Below are 15,586 nucleotides of genomic sequence, written 5' to 3'. Positions count from 1 at the left end.
GAGGAGAAGTCATTAACACTACCATGACCCCTCAAGGAACTATGACAACCACCTGGAACCAATCTATAACCAATATATTGGAAGCCCTCTTTTCTGATGAGAACCAACCACTGGCCTCATCCCAAATTCCAATAATCCAATGGAACAAGGAGTATAGTACTGCACAGGTAGAGCAGTCCTTTACCGCTGACAAACTGCAGCAGGTTCTTGCCACAATGAAGGAGAGAAAATGTCCTGGTCCGGATTTCCGGATCTCCTGAAAACTTAAATTGTCAAAAAAGCTGTACAAACAAATTCGCCCATTTTCTTGGAATTATTTTATAAATGTCTTAGCACAGGATCCTTTCCCACAGATTAGGAGCTGGCAAATGTGAAACTTATTATCAAGAACCCTAAAAAACCTCTGGAACAATCCAGCTCATATCGCCCAATCACATTACTTACAACCTTAAGTAAGCTCTTGGAGCGACTCCTGTTAGTGTGAATCAGACAACACTGTGAAAATGCCAACCTTTACTCTGACAACCAATTTGGATTCCACACTGGATGGTGCACCGAAGATGTCCTACATAGAATCACCGCAGCAGCCACAATTACCAATGAAAAATACTACCTGGCAATCTCAGTCGACTTTGCTGGAGCCTTTGATATGCTCTGGTGGCCGAGTATCCTCTGATGCTTCCACCAAGCTCAAATACCGGGAAATTTGTACAACTGCATTAAGGAGTACCTTACTAACAGAGAAATCTGTATAACCACCACCTACAGTAGCATCACATGTCCTATTCACAGAGGATGTCCACAGGGCTCTGTCTTGGGCCCCTTCCTGCAGAATGTCATCCTGGATGAACTCTTCATGCTAACTGCAAACTCCAGAGCATCCCTCGAGGCCAGATCTCTACAGTTTTCCCCAAAGCTCTCTCTTGGTTCTCTCCTGATCTCTACGCTACGTATCTTACTACTGGACATGGATCTATCAAACAGACGCTGACCCTGATGGGTATTGAGGAGGACCCCTACTGCTCCTGTGGCCAGGAAGAGGACCGGGATCATATGGTTTATGTGTCCTCACTACGGAGACTTAAGATGCAGTTTAATTTCCAAAATACAGGATTTCCCACAAGACAGAGAATATCTGTACATCACTGAGCAGGAATATTACCTAGCTTTTACCAAGTTTGCCCAGGATCTATTTGCTGTAAGAAGATCACACCTTGCACAGGCAACTGCCTCAATTGATAACTAGCCATCTGACTTTCATCTTAACTTTCATCTGTAAAGGACACTCTCTCTTCCCTCTGTAAGTGGACAAAAACAGAACTGGATCGAAACTCCCTAACTGAAAACAACCTTCATGGACATGGGACCCACGGTCTTGACACAACTCAACCAGACATGACTCCCTGCTAATCCTCTTGTAGGGTAGGATTTGCTAACCCAGAATTTTTTTTTATAATTTATTTTTATTTTATTTATTTTTTATCTATTTTTATTTATTTATTTTTTAATTATTATTTATTTTATTTTTATCTATTTTTATTTATTTATTTTATTTTATTTATTATTATTATTTATTTTATTTTTCATTTATTTTTAATTATTTATTTATGGGTGCCTCCGTAGCCAGGTGGGAAGGAGCAGCAGTGCGTAGCACACGCTTCTTGATTAGACCAGGGTTCGAGCCCGTCACCACCAAATACGGAGGATGCGGAAAGGTCAGGGAATGACCACCGCATATTCCTGGAGCAATATGGCCTTAGTTGCTAATGCTCCTAAAAACCAAATAACAACAACAACATCTTATTATTTTATTTATTTTATTATTATTATTTTTTTTTTTTACTTGGTCTGTCCAGGAAGTTCAGGCGACCCTGGTGGAGACCAGCCAGAGAATTATGGGCAGCCTGGCTACCTCCTAGTTGTGTGTGCGGGCAACGTAGGGGCCCCTGTGGCTAAATGCCAGGACACACACAACAGAGCCCAACCAAATACTATACATCTAACAGACACAACAGAGCCCAACAAAATACTACATATCCAACACACAACACTTTCCTGGCATTTAGAGTGTTCTGTATTTCTTCACAGTGTACATATGGCGCAGATGTGGGAAACCATGGGTGGCACCTGACCCTAACACTATGCACACTATGTTCATTCCCTCCAATAGTTTGTCTAGTTCTTCCTTGAATTTATTTAAGTTTTCAGCTTCCACAGCACATGGAAGTTTGTTTCAGCAATTAACCACCTGCTAGATAAAGACAAATTTCCACATATCTATTCTGCAACCATCCATCCTCAGTTTGAATTTGTGCCCCCTCATCTATTCAAAACCTTAAACACCTCGTAGGTGTCTAGTCTCCATATGCTGTAATTTGCAGAACTGAAGCCTTTCTTGGTAAGAGCACCACCCCCTTTGTTCCTCTCACCAATCGCATTGCCCTTCTCAGTACTTGTTCCACATCCTTCCCAAAATGAGAACTCCAGACCTGTATGCAGTACTCAAGATGTAGCCTGACCATTACCTTATACAATGGGATACCCAACTTCTTATCCCTGCTAGCAAAATTCCTCTATATCATTGACAAAACCCCATGAGCTATCCTAACAGCCTGTCTGCATTGATCTGAGAACTTCATATAACTGCACGATTACCCCCCAGGTCTTTTTCATTCTCCACTACCCTGAGCATAGTACCACACAGTTGGTACATTACTCTGGAGTTACTGCTACACATATGCAGTACTCTGCATTTATCAATGTTAAACTTCAGTTGCCACTTCTCAGCCCATCTGTCCAAATTTTTTAGATCCTGTTGCAGTAGCACATTGCCATTACTGACGTTAACAACCCTGCCTGCCTTTGTATCATCTGCAAACTTCGACACTAAGCCTGATATACCTTCATCACTATCATTGATAAATATAGAAAACAACAGTGGGCCTGACACAAAACCCTGGGGGACTCCACTAATAACTTTAGTCCATGAAGAGCAACATCCATTGATTACCACTCACCCATCCCTTTATCCATAGCAGCAACTTGCTCTTAATGCCACACTTATCTAATTTGTACAGTAGTCTTTAACGTGTAACAATATCAAAAGCTTTCTTGAAATTCAAGTATATGATATTGAAATTATTTTTTGCATCCAGTTCCTTTGTGACCACATTGTAGTGTCCAATCAAATTGTGGAAAACAAGATTTCCCCTTAAGAAACCCATTCTGTGTCTGAAGTATAATTGCGGCCTTTTCTAGATGATCCTGCATTAGTTCTTTTACCAGTGACTCCATTATTTTCCCTGGAACAGAAGTTAAACTAACAGGTCTGTAAATACTCATGTCAACTTTGATCCCCTGGCGAACTGGGAATACATTCTCCCCTGAATCTAAGGATGCTTTTATAATTATGGTTAAGGGTTTGCTTACTTCCTTTACTGCCCTGTTATTGCATAATACACAAGTTGCCTTGGTATTGCATAATACACTTTAAATAAAACTGACTTCTCCAATAGCTATATTATTATTTAATTAAAAATATATGCTATTTCTCATTTTGGTCCTTTCTGTAGTGCAGTATCAGGGCAACTCATGGTGAAGAACCTCCACAATATGAGATTGATGCACTTATTTTCTAACATTATTTTCTTAATTGTTACTTATAAACTAAGGCTGAGTCCTCCTTGTACATTTATGTTTGACTGCTCTCTCATAGCATGAGGCCTTTGCCCTATGTTCATTAAGCTTTTAAATTACTATTAAAAAATACAAAGCATTGATTTTTCTATGATGGCACTGACCTTCAGTAACACCTTCCCAATGAATTTCTTTAGAATTGTACTACAGGTCGACCATCACTAATCCAGCCCCACTGCTAATTCGGGCATAATTTCCGTGAACATAGTTTCAAATTTCCCAGGTCGGAGCACCAACCTACCGCTACTGTTTTGATGGCGTTGGTTACAGCATCAGTTGTCGGCGCAAACTTGTAAACACTGGCAAGCCATTCCCACTTGTTTTTCTGCATTTATTATTATTATAACCTGCTCACATTTAGCCCCAGCCATGGTTCCAGTGCATAGAGGAATTGCCTCTCGTGGTGTAAAGCGCAAGCACCATACATTGTCCATAACAGATAAAGTTGAACTTCTGAAAAAACTCGACAGCGGTATGTCCTGTGAGAAGTTTAACTTTATTTTAGTAATTTTCTTTGGCCATTCCTTTTTAGATTTTTTTTTTTTTTTTTACAACACACTTATACAAACTTGTAGAAAAACACAACACAATATAATGGATAATACAGCATGCTAACGAACTTGTTTTCACAAAATCTCTAACAATACTGACAAACTTATTGCGACGTTTGAGAGTTTATTTTATCTCAGTTAGTTTTATTGCAGCGCTCGCCGCACATGCAATAAACTAATCACAAATGACCTTCATATGTATGCTGTAATAGCTTCACACGTATGTGGCCAACACGGCTTCTCAAGAAATAAAGTAACCTACTGGGCCACATCAGCCACATATATGCGACATAAAAAAGTCTCTTTTTTTTATATTTTAAGCAAAAAAAACAACAACACTGACATTACAATATTTATTTTAGAATTACTAATCAAATTATTAGCAAAATATTTTTTGGCCCCTGGGGAATTTTTTCTTAAACTAGCTTGGCAGTCAACGTGTTAAAGGTAGGAGGTGGTTAGCTGTTGGGTAAACTATATGTGCTAAAATAATCGCCAATGATCCGGCACCCCCACAGGTCCCAACGCTGCCGGATTATTGATGGTCAACCTGTACTTCCAATAAGCAGAATGTACCAATCCCTGGCTTTTAATAACATCTTTATTTGCATCTCTAACCCTCATTTCTCTTGGCTGCATGGTCAAACTCTGTCTTTAATAAGATAAAGAGCCAGGATGCAACCTGGCTCTTTATCTTATTATGCTTAATTTTTCACTCCATAATATCCTTCTTGTTTTGATAGGCAGGTTATCCTTGCTGACATACAGAGAACTTCTTATTGAGTTTTGAAGGAATCTCATATATAAATTACTTAAGTTTTGCCCAAGCCAGGAGCAGCATTATGAAAATTGTCAAATTTTGTTTTAAGATCATTACCAAAATCTCTCGATTTCGTTAATTGTGTGTGTGTGTGTGTGTGTGTGTGTGTGTGTGTGTGTGTGTGTGTGTGTGTGTGTGTGTGTGTGTGTGTGTGTGTGTGTGTGTGTGTGTGTGTGTGTCATGATATTTCTTTTTGAAATGTTACGAATTTTTGTCCATGCAGTATGCAGTCCAACTGACTTATAATTAATGTAATTAACATGTGTCATGATATTTCTTTTTGAAATGTTACGAATTTTTGTACATGCAGTATGCAGTCCAACTGACTTATAATTAACTCAAAGGGAAAACTTTGTTTTTATATCCGTAAATTTTTATAAAATAACAACACAGATGAAGTACACTATGGTATTATGTTAAAAAAAAAAAAAAAAAACTTAATAAAAAAAGTGAGTACCAAGTAAATATAATTAACATATTCATACTCCAACATATTCCAACATATTCCAACTGACATATTCCAATTAACATATTCCAACTGACTTATAATTAACTCAAAGGGAAAACTTTGTTTTTATATCCGTAAATTTTTATAAAATAACAACACAGATGAAGTACACTATGGTATTATGTAAAAAAAAAAAAAAAACTTAATAAAAAAAGTGAGTACCAAGTAAATATAATTAACATATTCATACTCCAACATATTCAAACATATTCCAACTGACATATTCCAATTAACATATTCCAACTGACTTATAATTAACTCAAAGGGAAAACTTTGTTTTTATATCCGTAAATTTTTATAAAATAACAACACAGATGAAGTACACTATGGTATTATGTTAAAAAAAAAAAAAACTTAATAAAAAAAGTGAGTACCAAGTAAATATAATTAACATATTCATACTCACTAATTTTTACTTAATTATTCATCTAAATTAGAATTAAGCTTTCAAGAAAATCCTAAAATCTGTAAATTCACCATAAACAGCTTTGTTATAAATGGACTGACATCAATTATTTGATATTGCAAATTAATGATTTTAATTTTCAGATCACTGTGGGAGCCAGTGTTTTATCAAGCAGCATCCCATAAGTTGGAAGAGTTGGGGATGTGGTCGTGATATCTTCTTCTTGGTTTGTGAGGGTATTATATTTTTTGGCATGCTCTTTATGTTTGAAACTACTTACACAACAAGGCTGTGGTATATAATTAAAGACAAGCTTTCCAAGAAAGGGTTTTCTGCAGTGAAACCTGCATCATTTGAGTCATGTGAAGATGATGATGTGAATAATGAGCGGAAGGAGGTTGAAAATATATATCAAAAAGAAAATTCTGAAAAAGCATTGATTGTTCAAAACCTCACCAAAAGTTTTGGTTATATATATGCAGTTGATCACCTGACATTTGCATTGAATAAAAAAGAATGTTTTGGACTTCTTGGTATTAATGGAGCAGGGAAAACTACCACATTCCGAATGTTGACAGGTGATTTGTTTCTCACTGAAGGTAGTGCAGTAATCGAAGGGTATAGCATAGTAGATAACTTGAAAAAGGTAAGTCAGACTTTAAAATAAAATATAAATTTAACAATTTTTAAGAAATTGTTTAAGGTAACAATTTGTTATGCATGCTGCTATTATTAGTGTTAATAAAATTTAAAAGATGCATCAGGCCGAAAAAAAAAAAAATAATCTGGCCATATAACTTAAACCCACTGTTATTGTACTCTTCCTACTCAATAAAATACCAATCCAGCTGCCCCTTAAATTTCATTAGATTTCAACTAAGTAGAGGAGCAATTTATTCACTTGGTCAACAACACACTTACCAAACTATTTTAGATATTGTTTCAAACTTCAAAATTATATTCACTCTACAAACATGTTTACCCTAACCGAATTTGCATCCTCATTATCTTTGTGGTGCAGTAATGGCTGATGTGGCTGAATTTCTGTACATATTAAACAGAAATTTTTTTTATTCCTAGGGAGCTATCTTAAACTCAGTGCATTGGAAAATAATTATATTCACAGGAAATAAATCACTACTTGGTAAGTTGCACATTTCCAGATCTTTTTCAAACAAGCAATTAGGAGAATTAACTTAAAACAGTTTATGAAATCTAAACAAATATGAAAAGGCCATAAATAATAGTAGAACTAGTGCTGGAGTGCATTTGAAGGCAGTTTTGCGCTAGTGTTGGTAAAGACTAAGAGATCAAAGAAATTGGGACTTCTGCTGCGTCATTCAAAAATAATACAGTTGAAGCTCTTTGTAGCAGCCCTCTTTGTGTTATAATAACCTGTATGGTAGGCCATGGCTGATTTCCCAAAACAGTAATGCTGTTCTACATTTTTTAGAATGATCTTGAAAGGCAAGCAATTTCTCTGTTACGGCTGAAAATTTTTCACCACTATTTTGCTTTTTTACTTTTTTTATTACAATATTCACATTTAAAAATTAAAAGAGCACTAATTTATTGAAGCAGCAGCTGACCATGAGAAATAACTACTGAATGTAATGAAATTAACTCTGACTAGAAGTGCATTTCATTATACAGCATGTATAGACTAAATGATTATTGATATGACTCTATGAAGCAGGTAGTTTTGCTAATAATCGCAAACAAAATGAAGATTTTATAAGCTGCAGAAAATGGTGGGTGTTCTAAGACTGACATCACTAAACAGTACCGCATTTTTAAGAGTATACTGTTTATATTCTGAAAGATAGAAAAACAATTGAAAATTAAAGAAATCAGTTGTACTGGGTTGGATCAGAGTACAAAAGGCAATTTGTCCGCATCTTGAAAAAATATTCTTGGAATAGCTAATGATGATGTATGCATAAAACATTCCCATAAATGGAAATTAAGGCTGAATCGTTTGTGCAGCAAAGTATATTAGCATTAGCATTAGTAGAGGCATATGATGCAAGAAAGCAAGTTTATATAGCATCAGCCAAAAAAAAAAAAAACACCTTCCCATTTCACCCATCCATTCTTTCCAAATGTTTGTCTAGTTCTGCCTTCAATTTGTTTAAGCTGTCAACTTCTACAATGACTGATGGAAGTTTGTTCCAGCAATCAACCACCTGCTGGCTAAAGCCAAATTTCCACACATCTGTTATACAACCGTCTTTCCTTAATTTGAATTTATTTCCCTCAGGTGATTAATCTGGGCTAGAGGAAGAATCCCATCAGCATTGAACTTGTTCAAACAATTCAAGGCCTTATACACTTCAATCAGATCACCTTGCAGGTGCCTAGTCTCCAGACACTATAATTTGCAGAACTTTAGTCTTTCTTCGTAAGAGCAACCATTTGTTCCATTCACTAATCTTGTTGCCCTTCTCTGTACTCGTTCCAGCAGCTCTACATCCTTCCTAAAATGAGGCCTCCAGACACTCAAGGTGTGGCCTCACCATTACCTTATACAAGGGGATAATCACCTCCTTCTACCTGCTAGAAAAATGCCTGTATATCATTGATAAGGCACTATGAGCTACTCTTGCAGACTCTCTGCACTGCTCAGAAAACTACATATCTGACTGCACAATTACCCCAGGTCTTTTTTGTTCTCTCCCATCCTGAGTGTAGTACCACACAGTTGATATGTCACTCTGGGGGTTACTGCTACCCATATGCAGTTCTTTGCATTTGTCAATGTTAAACTTAAGCTGCCACCTCTCAGCCCATCTGCTCAACTTTTCTAGATCCTGCAACAGTACAATACTGTCATTAGCAACTCTGCCAACCTTCGTATCATCTGCAAACTTACACATTAACTCTGATATACCTTCATCAATATAATTGATAAATACAGAAAACAACAATGGGCCCAACACTGAACCCTGGGGGACTCCACTAATAACATTAGTCCATGAAGAGCAGTTTCCATTGATTACCACTCTCTGTCTTCTCCCACTCAACCATCCCTTTATCCATAGCAACAATTTGCCCTTAATGCCATACCACTCCAATTTGTACAGTAGTCTTCCGTGTGAAACAGTATTAAAAACTTTCCTAAGATCCAAGTTATATGATACCAAAATTATTTTTTGCATGAGTTCCTTTGTGACTACATCATAGTATTCAATCAAATTGGTCAGACAAGACTTCACAAACCCATGCTGTGTCCAAACTATAACTGAAGTCTTCCCAGATTTGCAGTGCTTCTTTAACTAGTGCCTCCATTAATTTCCTCGGAACAGAAGTTAAACTAATAGGTCTGTAATTACTTGTGTCACCCTTTGATCCTCCTTTATGAATTGGGTCATATTTGCACATCTCCAGTCCATGGGGACTTCCCTGAGTTCAAGAAAACTCTCATAACTATGGCTAAGGGTTTGTTTACTTTCTTTTTTACCTCCTTTAATATAACTGGATAGATTGCATCCACTCCATATCCTATCTTATGTTTAACTTCAACAATTTCTCCTCCAATTTGCTCTCAGTTATTACAAAATCATTTAGCTCACTGCAAGAGAAATTGCCCATATTGAAGATTAACTCTTTGATGAGTGGTTCCAGAAATTTAAGACTTGTCATGAGCTGTCATTCAAGAAAAGAAAAAGAGCAGGAGATCTGAAGACTTAATTAACAAGTAGGCAATGTTAGGAAAAAGTTGCAAGTTAGGATTAAATTTTAAAGTGTCTGCAAATTGCCCAGACATGATGGGATGGAGTATATATTGAGAGCTTTGTCTATCAATTTGTAACCATTGTAACCTTTGTCACCTTGAAGAGACTACGTAAGGCTCAAGGGTAGAATTTTTGTCGACATGATCTGTGTTTGTTGATAGGAGAAACTGTTTTTACGTGGATGGGATACACTTGAATAGAAGGAGGTGCAAGAATATTTGCTGATTCTATGGAGGCAGTGTTAGTTGGGTGGAAAACTGCAACACTCAGTCAGAGGTGAAAGTGATTCTTACACTTACAAGGTGCTACCCAAAAATTTGAATGTTGCATGAATTTTCTACTGTTAGCATTCGTGGCAAGCAGACTTGTCTATTAGAGCTCTTTACAGATACAATACAGAAGTATAGATAAGAGGGGATAACAGAAGTAGAGCAGGATTTCAAAGGTTATTTAGTATATTGTAAAGTTTATTTTAATAAGTTTTTTCTTTTCCTGTAATAGTTTGATTTTTTTAAATTTTATAAATATAATTATTTTAAAGTTTCTTTTATTAATAATTAGTAAATTTCATAATGGTTATTACAAGATCTGTCTTGAACACTTGGTCAGAGAGTACTATGACTCATACGAAAATAGCTGATGGCAAATTCCGGGTGAGTTGATTTTATCCCTTGCAAAACCTGTGGCACATATTCCAAGGTCAACCTAGTGGATAATCCTAGCTCACTTGGAGATTCTTTTCTTTGTCACCATTGTAAGGAGTGCACCGATCTTAAGTTACAATTTGGTGCATTGCTAGAACAATTTGAGTCACTGAAAAAACAGGTGCTTGCCCTCAAGAATAATGTAACTGGGAGCTCGTCAGGGACTCCAGACTAGCAACATACCAAGTGATGCACACTCAATTTGAATCCCAGAACAGAATAACCAGGTGCAAACTACTCTGATTTGAAAGGACTTAGTTTTATTAGGGGACTCCATTGTCAGGGAAATGGGAAATATTTTTTGTAATAAGGAGAGGTGGACTAGAACCAGGGTATGTCTCAAAGGAGCAACCAACAGATTGTCAGATTTAAAGGGGGGAAAGAGAATATTATTATTCATGTGGGGACTAATGACATTAAGCATACACGATCTGACGATTTGTTAGACAAATATAGGATCATGCAGAAGAAATGCCGCAAGTTAGGTCACAACGTCTATGCATCTGCAATTCTGCCCAGGCATGATAGGAGGGATTATATGCTGAAAGCCTTGTGAATTAACTCAAGGCTTAAAGGACTCTGCAATGATTTTGGGAGGAAATTCTATCAGCTTGGCCTGCACTTGTAGGTAGAAGGAATATGTTTTGTAGAGACAGGATACATTTAAACAATGTGGTGCAAGAGTTTTTGCCAGTATTATTAAGCATACATTAAAGGTTCAGGGAAACTGCTAGTTTGGGGGGGGACAAGGGTAATATAGATACACATTTATCTGATAATATTGGTCAAATTAATGCTTGCACATACCTCAAACTTCTTGTTTGTTACTGCAACAGAACATATTAGCAAGATGTTCTGAGGGCAGAAACATTTCAAATGAGCGGGCAGCTAATACCAGGGTAGTGAGCTTAAATAACTTTAAGGGATGTGTCAGGGTAGTTAACTATACAAGAACACTGTCTTAATTTTTTACAGTAATGTCAGAAGTGTTGTTAATAAAATGAGTTAATTTGAACTGCTCGTTAGGACAAGTAACGCTAACATAATAGGGCTTATGGAAATGTGGTGCCACCTGGAGATAGGGGATGACGAGTTTCAGTATGGTATGTAAAATATATTTAGGAGGTTTAGGAAAGATAGAAGGGGTGGTGAGGTCATGCTTCTTATCAAAAGCAGCCTGAGCACGACGAAAGCCTTCCCAGATTCAGACGTTTCGCATGCTAATATAGAATCTGTATGGTGTGAGATAGTTGGAAGCAAAGGTTAATGAGAGTGGAAGTAATCTACAGGCCAGGTGATTGTGAAGATTATGATAAGAGAGCCTCTACATGCAAATGGAATGGACAAGTAAGCATGAATGTCTTATTATGGATGATTTCAATTTGCTTCTAATTGAGTGGAGCAAATGGGAGGGAAACTCCACATGGGGGACAAAATTTTTAAATCAACTAGATGATTGCTATTTGTATCTACATGTCAGGGAAAAAAGTACTAGGGAAAACAATACTCTAGACCTCATCATCGCCCATGAACCAGATGACATAATAGGGCTGACAGTACAGGAACCAGTAGCAGGAAATGATCAGGGAGTTCTACGGTGGAAGATGGAGAGAGAGAGAGAGAGAGAGAGAGAGAGAGGGAGAGAGAGAGAGAGAGAGAGGTAGGTAGCAGTAGTTAAAGGCAAAGGAATGGGTTATAACTTCAGGAAAGGAAATTACAACAGCTTAAGATGCTACACGGCCTCTATTAACTGGGTAGATATCTCACAGAGAGTGAATACAATTGAACTATGGTATATCTTTAAAACATTAATCACAGAAGCCTTGAATGTGTATATACCATTAAAAAAATACTACATGAGGAGGATTCCAAGTTGGATGAATAATGAAGTTGCCAAATTACTTGAGCAGAAAAAGACAGCATGGAAAAGCTACAGAGCAATAAAAAGTACAGAAGCGTATAACAGTTAGAAATTGATCTGTAATAGTGCCACAGAAAAGGTTAGGCAAAGGCAGATTGTGAGAAATTGATGGCAAAGAGTGCAAAGAAGGGGGGAGGTATAAGGAATTCTTCACATGTATAAATGCAAAGAAGAGAAGAAGAAACCAGATTGGACCCTTATGTAATGGACGTCGGATAGTAATAGATACCCCAGCTGAAGTTGCAGATGAGCTCAACAGTTACTTTGCATCGATATTTACAAAAGAAAAACCCTTTACGTCAATAAGAAATTATGGGAGTGAAGTTGAAAAAAATTTAATTAATGATGTTGAAATTTCATGTTTATTTAATAAAAAAAATTTTGAGTGTACAGGCCAGTAAGGCCCCTGGGGTTGATGGCATTTACCCTACAATCTTAAGGGAGACAGCAAGTGAGTGCATTGAACCATTGAGGCTAATTATGCAAGCATCACTGGACTCTGGAGTGATTCTGTTGGATTGGAAAAGTGCCAATGTGTCTCCTATACATAAGGGCAGTTCTAAGAGTGAAGTGGAAAATTATTAGCCAGTTAGTCTAACTTCAGTAATAGGGAAAATCATGGAGACAGTGATCAAAGTTGGAATTCAGGATCATTTAGATAGAAGTGGAATTCTCAAGAACTGGACTTTGGGAATAATTTTGACATTGTTTATTCGGATTTCAGCAATGGTTTTGTAAAAGGAAAATCATATTTAACTAATCTGGTTAGCTATTTTGACAGGGTCACTCAAGAGCTGGACTTTGGGAATAATTTTGACATTGTTTATTCGGATTTCAGCAATGTATTTGTCTCAGTCCCACATGAGCGGTTACTTTATAAGCTGGAGCAGGTTGGAATCACAGGGAAAATTCTTAGATGGATAGCTGGATGGCTTCAGGGCAGGAGGCAGAGGATTTTGATAAATGATTATTCCTCAGATTGGGTTGATGTAAGAAGTGGGGTTCCCCAAGGATCAGTATTAGGACCACTGTTGTTTTTAATTTTCATAAACGGCATTGATGAAGGGTTAGAGGGTGTGATGTCTAAATTTGCAGATGATGTAAAGATTGGTAGAGTAGTTAATGATCGCTGCCAAGCGGAGCTTCTTCAGAATGACCTAGATAGACTTCAGGGGTGGTCAGAAAAATGGCAGCTATCCAGAAAAGTGTAAGGTACAGTAATCCCAAAATAACTTATACACTTGGCGGAGTTGAACTAAAGCCGGTAATGGAGGAAAGGGACTTGGGTGTTATGATATCTTTCAGACTTTAAGTTCTCTGCCCATTGTAAACAGGTTGCAAGGAAGGTCCGTGGTGTCCTATCGATGATGTATCGAACAATTTCTAGTAGAGATAAGGACATCATAATCCCATTGTATAAGGCTATTGTTAGACCACACTTGGAATACTATGTTCAGGTATGGAGACCGCACCTAAAGAAAGACATTGTGCTTCTTGGAAGGGTCCAGAGATGGGTAACTCGCCTGGTGAGATCGGCAAAAGAGTATCCATATGAGGAAAGATTTCGAATATGTGGGTTGCAGAGAGGCATAGAGGCATTGAATGAGGAAGAAATTTTCACGGTTATAAATGATTCTAGAACTAAGAGCCATTATTTCAAGTTAGAGGGGGAGATGTTTAGAATGGATTGCAGGAAGTTTTATTTAGTCAGCGAGTTATAAATTACTGGAATAAGTTGCCTATATGGGTGGTAGAGGCTGAGAGTTTGGAGAAATTCAAAGGTCAGCTGGATAATTATCTACAGGAGGAGAGAAATGCTTAGGTTGTCCATTTCCTTTTCTCTTATTTATTAATTATTATATTATTATTTTTTATCTTATTATTATTATTATTTTATTCTTATCATTTTATTTTATTTATTTTTTGTTATTTTATTATTATTGTTATTTATTTATTTTTTGTTATTTTATTATTATTGTTATTTATTTATTTTTTATTATTATTATATATTTTTTTATTATTTTTTTTTGGCCATTGCAGCATAAGCCATAGGCTTCCTTGCACCATGTGGCCATTGCTAATACTAATACTAACTACGTCTAGTATGGATTTGTGGCACTAGGTAACACTGCATGCATCCTTTGTGAATCAGTGTGCCATGTGGTATCAGACTGGATAAAGTCATTGAATATTTATGCGCAGTTCTCTGGCGGTGTGTTTTGCGTAGTTTGCAGTTGTTGCGATGGCTGTGAGAGAGAGCAATGTGCTTGCATCAAGTTTTGTTTCCTTCTTAACAATACAGCAGCAGAAACCCATAAGAAGTTGAAACAAGCTTTTGGTGGCAATGCTTTAGTCCAAACACAGACCTGCTACTGGTTTAACCATTTTAAAAACGGTCGAATGTCATTTGATGATGACAATCACTCTGGACGTCCCATCATTGAGCACCATCCCGGAAAATGTCACAAAAGTTCAGGTGACGATCCATGAAGACCGCAGGCGGACCATCCACAACATTTGAAGCATTGTAGAACTATCGTACGGCACGTATCAGTGGATTTTGTCAGATGAGTTGAACATGAGAAGGATTGCAGCCAAGTTTGTGCCACGGTTATTGAGCGAAGACCAAAAGCAGCATCGCATGGAAGTTAGCAGAGATCTTCAAGAATAGGCCAGGAGTGATCAAAACTTCCTTTCTGTGGTCTTCACTGATGATGAGAGTTATTTTTATTATTATTATTATTATTATTATTATTATTAGCTATATGGTGCAATATAGCTAATAATATTATTATTTTTTATTAGCATAAGCCTGAGTTGAAGTATAAGCCTGAGGCTAATGCTTCAACAGCCAAAAAAAAAATTCCCTAATTACCTTGAGAGAGAGAGAGAGAGAGAGAGAAGTAGAAGGGAATCACCAAGAAAGAGAAGAATGATGATATCCAGCTCAGGACCCTGGGTGTGCCAAGCCCATACTCACCAGATGTGAGCCCCCGGGGTTAGTTGGGTATATGGGTATGACCCAGAAACCAAGCAACAATTATCCCAGTGGAAGAGCCCATCTTCATCCTGACTGAAGAAAGCCCAACAAGTGAGGAGCAATGTGAAGTCCATGCTGATCTGTTTTTTGGACATTATCCATAAGGAATTCGTCCCTCCTGGCCAGACTGTCAATGCAAAGTTCTACTGCAATGTTCTGAGATGGTTAAGAAAAGCTGTCAGGAGGACACGTCCAGAGAAGTGGTG

The 15,586-nt window shown here is 37.2% G+C and overlaps 1 protein-coding gene across 1 annotated transcript in view; it reads left to right on the top strand.

Annotated features, from left to right (window-relative positions):
• The window catches only part of LOC150088371 (phospholipid-transporting ATPase ABCA3-like), a 335,787-nt gene that overhangs the window by 243,906 nt on the left and 76,295 nt on the right, over positions 1-15,586 (top strand). The window contains exon 13 of the mRNA XM_090370138.1: positions 6,125-6,627. Coding sequence (XP_090226264.1) covers positions 6,125-6,627 — 503 coding nt within the window. The remainder of the gene's footprint in view (positions 1-6,124; positions 6,628-15,586) is intronic.

The sequence above is a fragment of the Mastigoproctus giganteus genome, chromosome 3, assembly GCF_048544385.1.
Source record: "Mastigoproctus giganteus isolate SK-2022 chromosome 3, ASM4854438v1, whole genome shotgun sequence".
NCBI lineage: Eukaryota > Metazoa > Arthropoda > Arachnida > Uropygi > Thelyphonidae > Mastigoproctus > Mastigoproctus giganteus.
The sequence above is the reverse complement of the archived record's forward strand: the minus strand, read 5'-3'. Positions and strand labels throughout refer to the sequence as shown.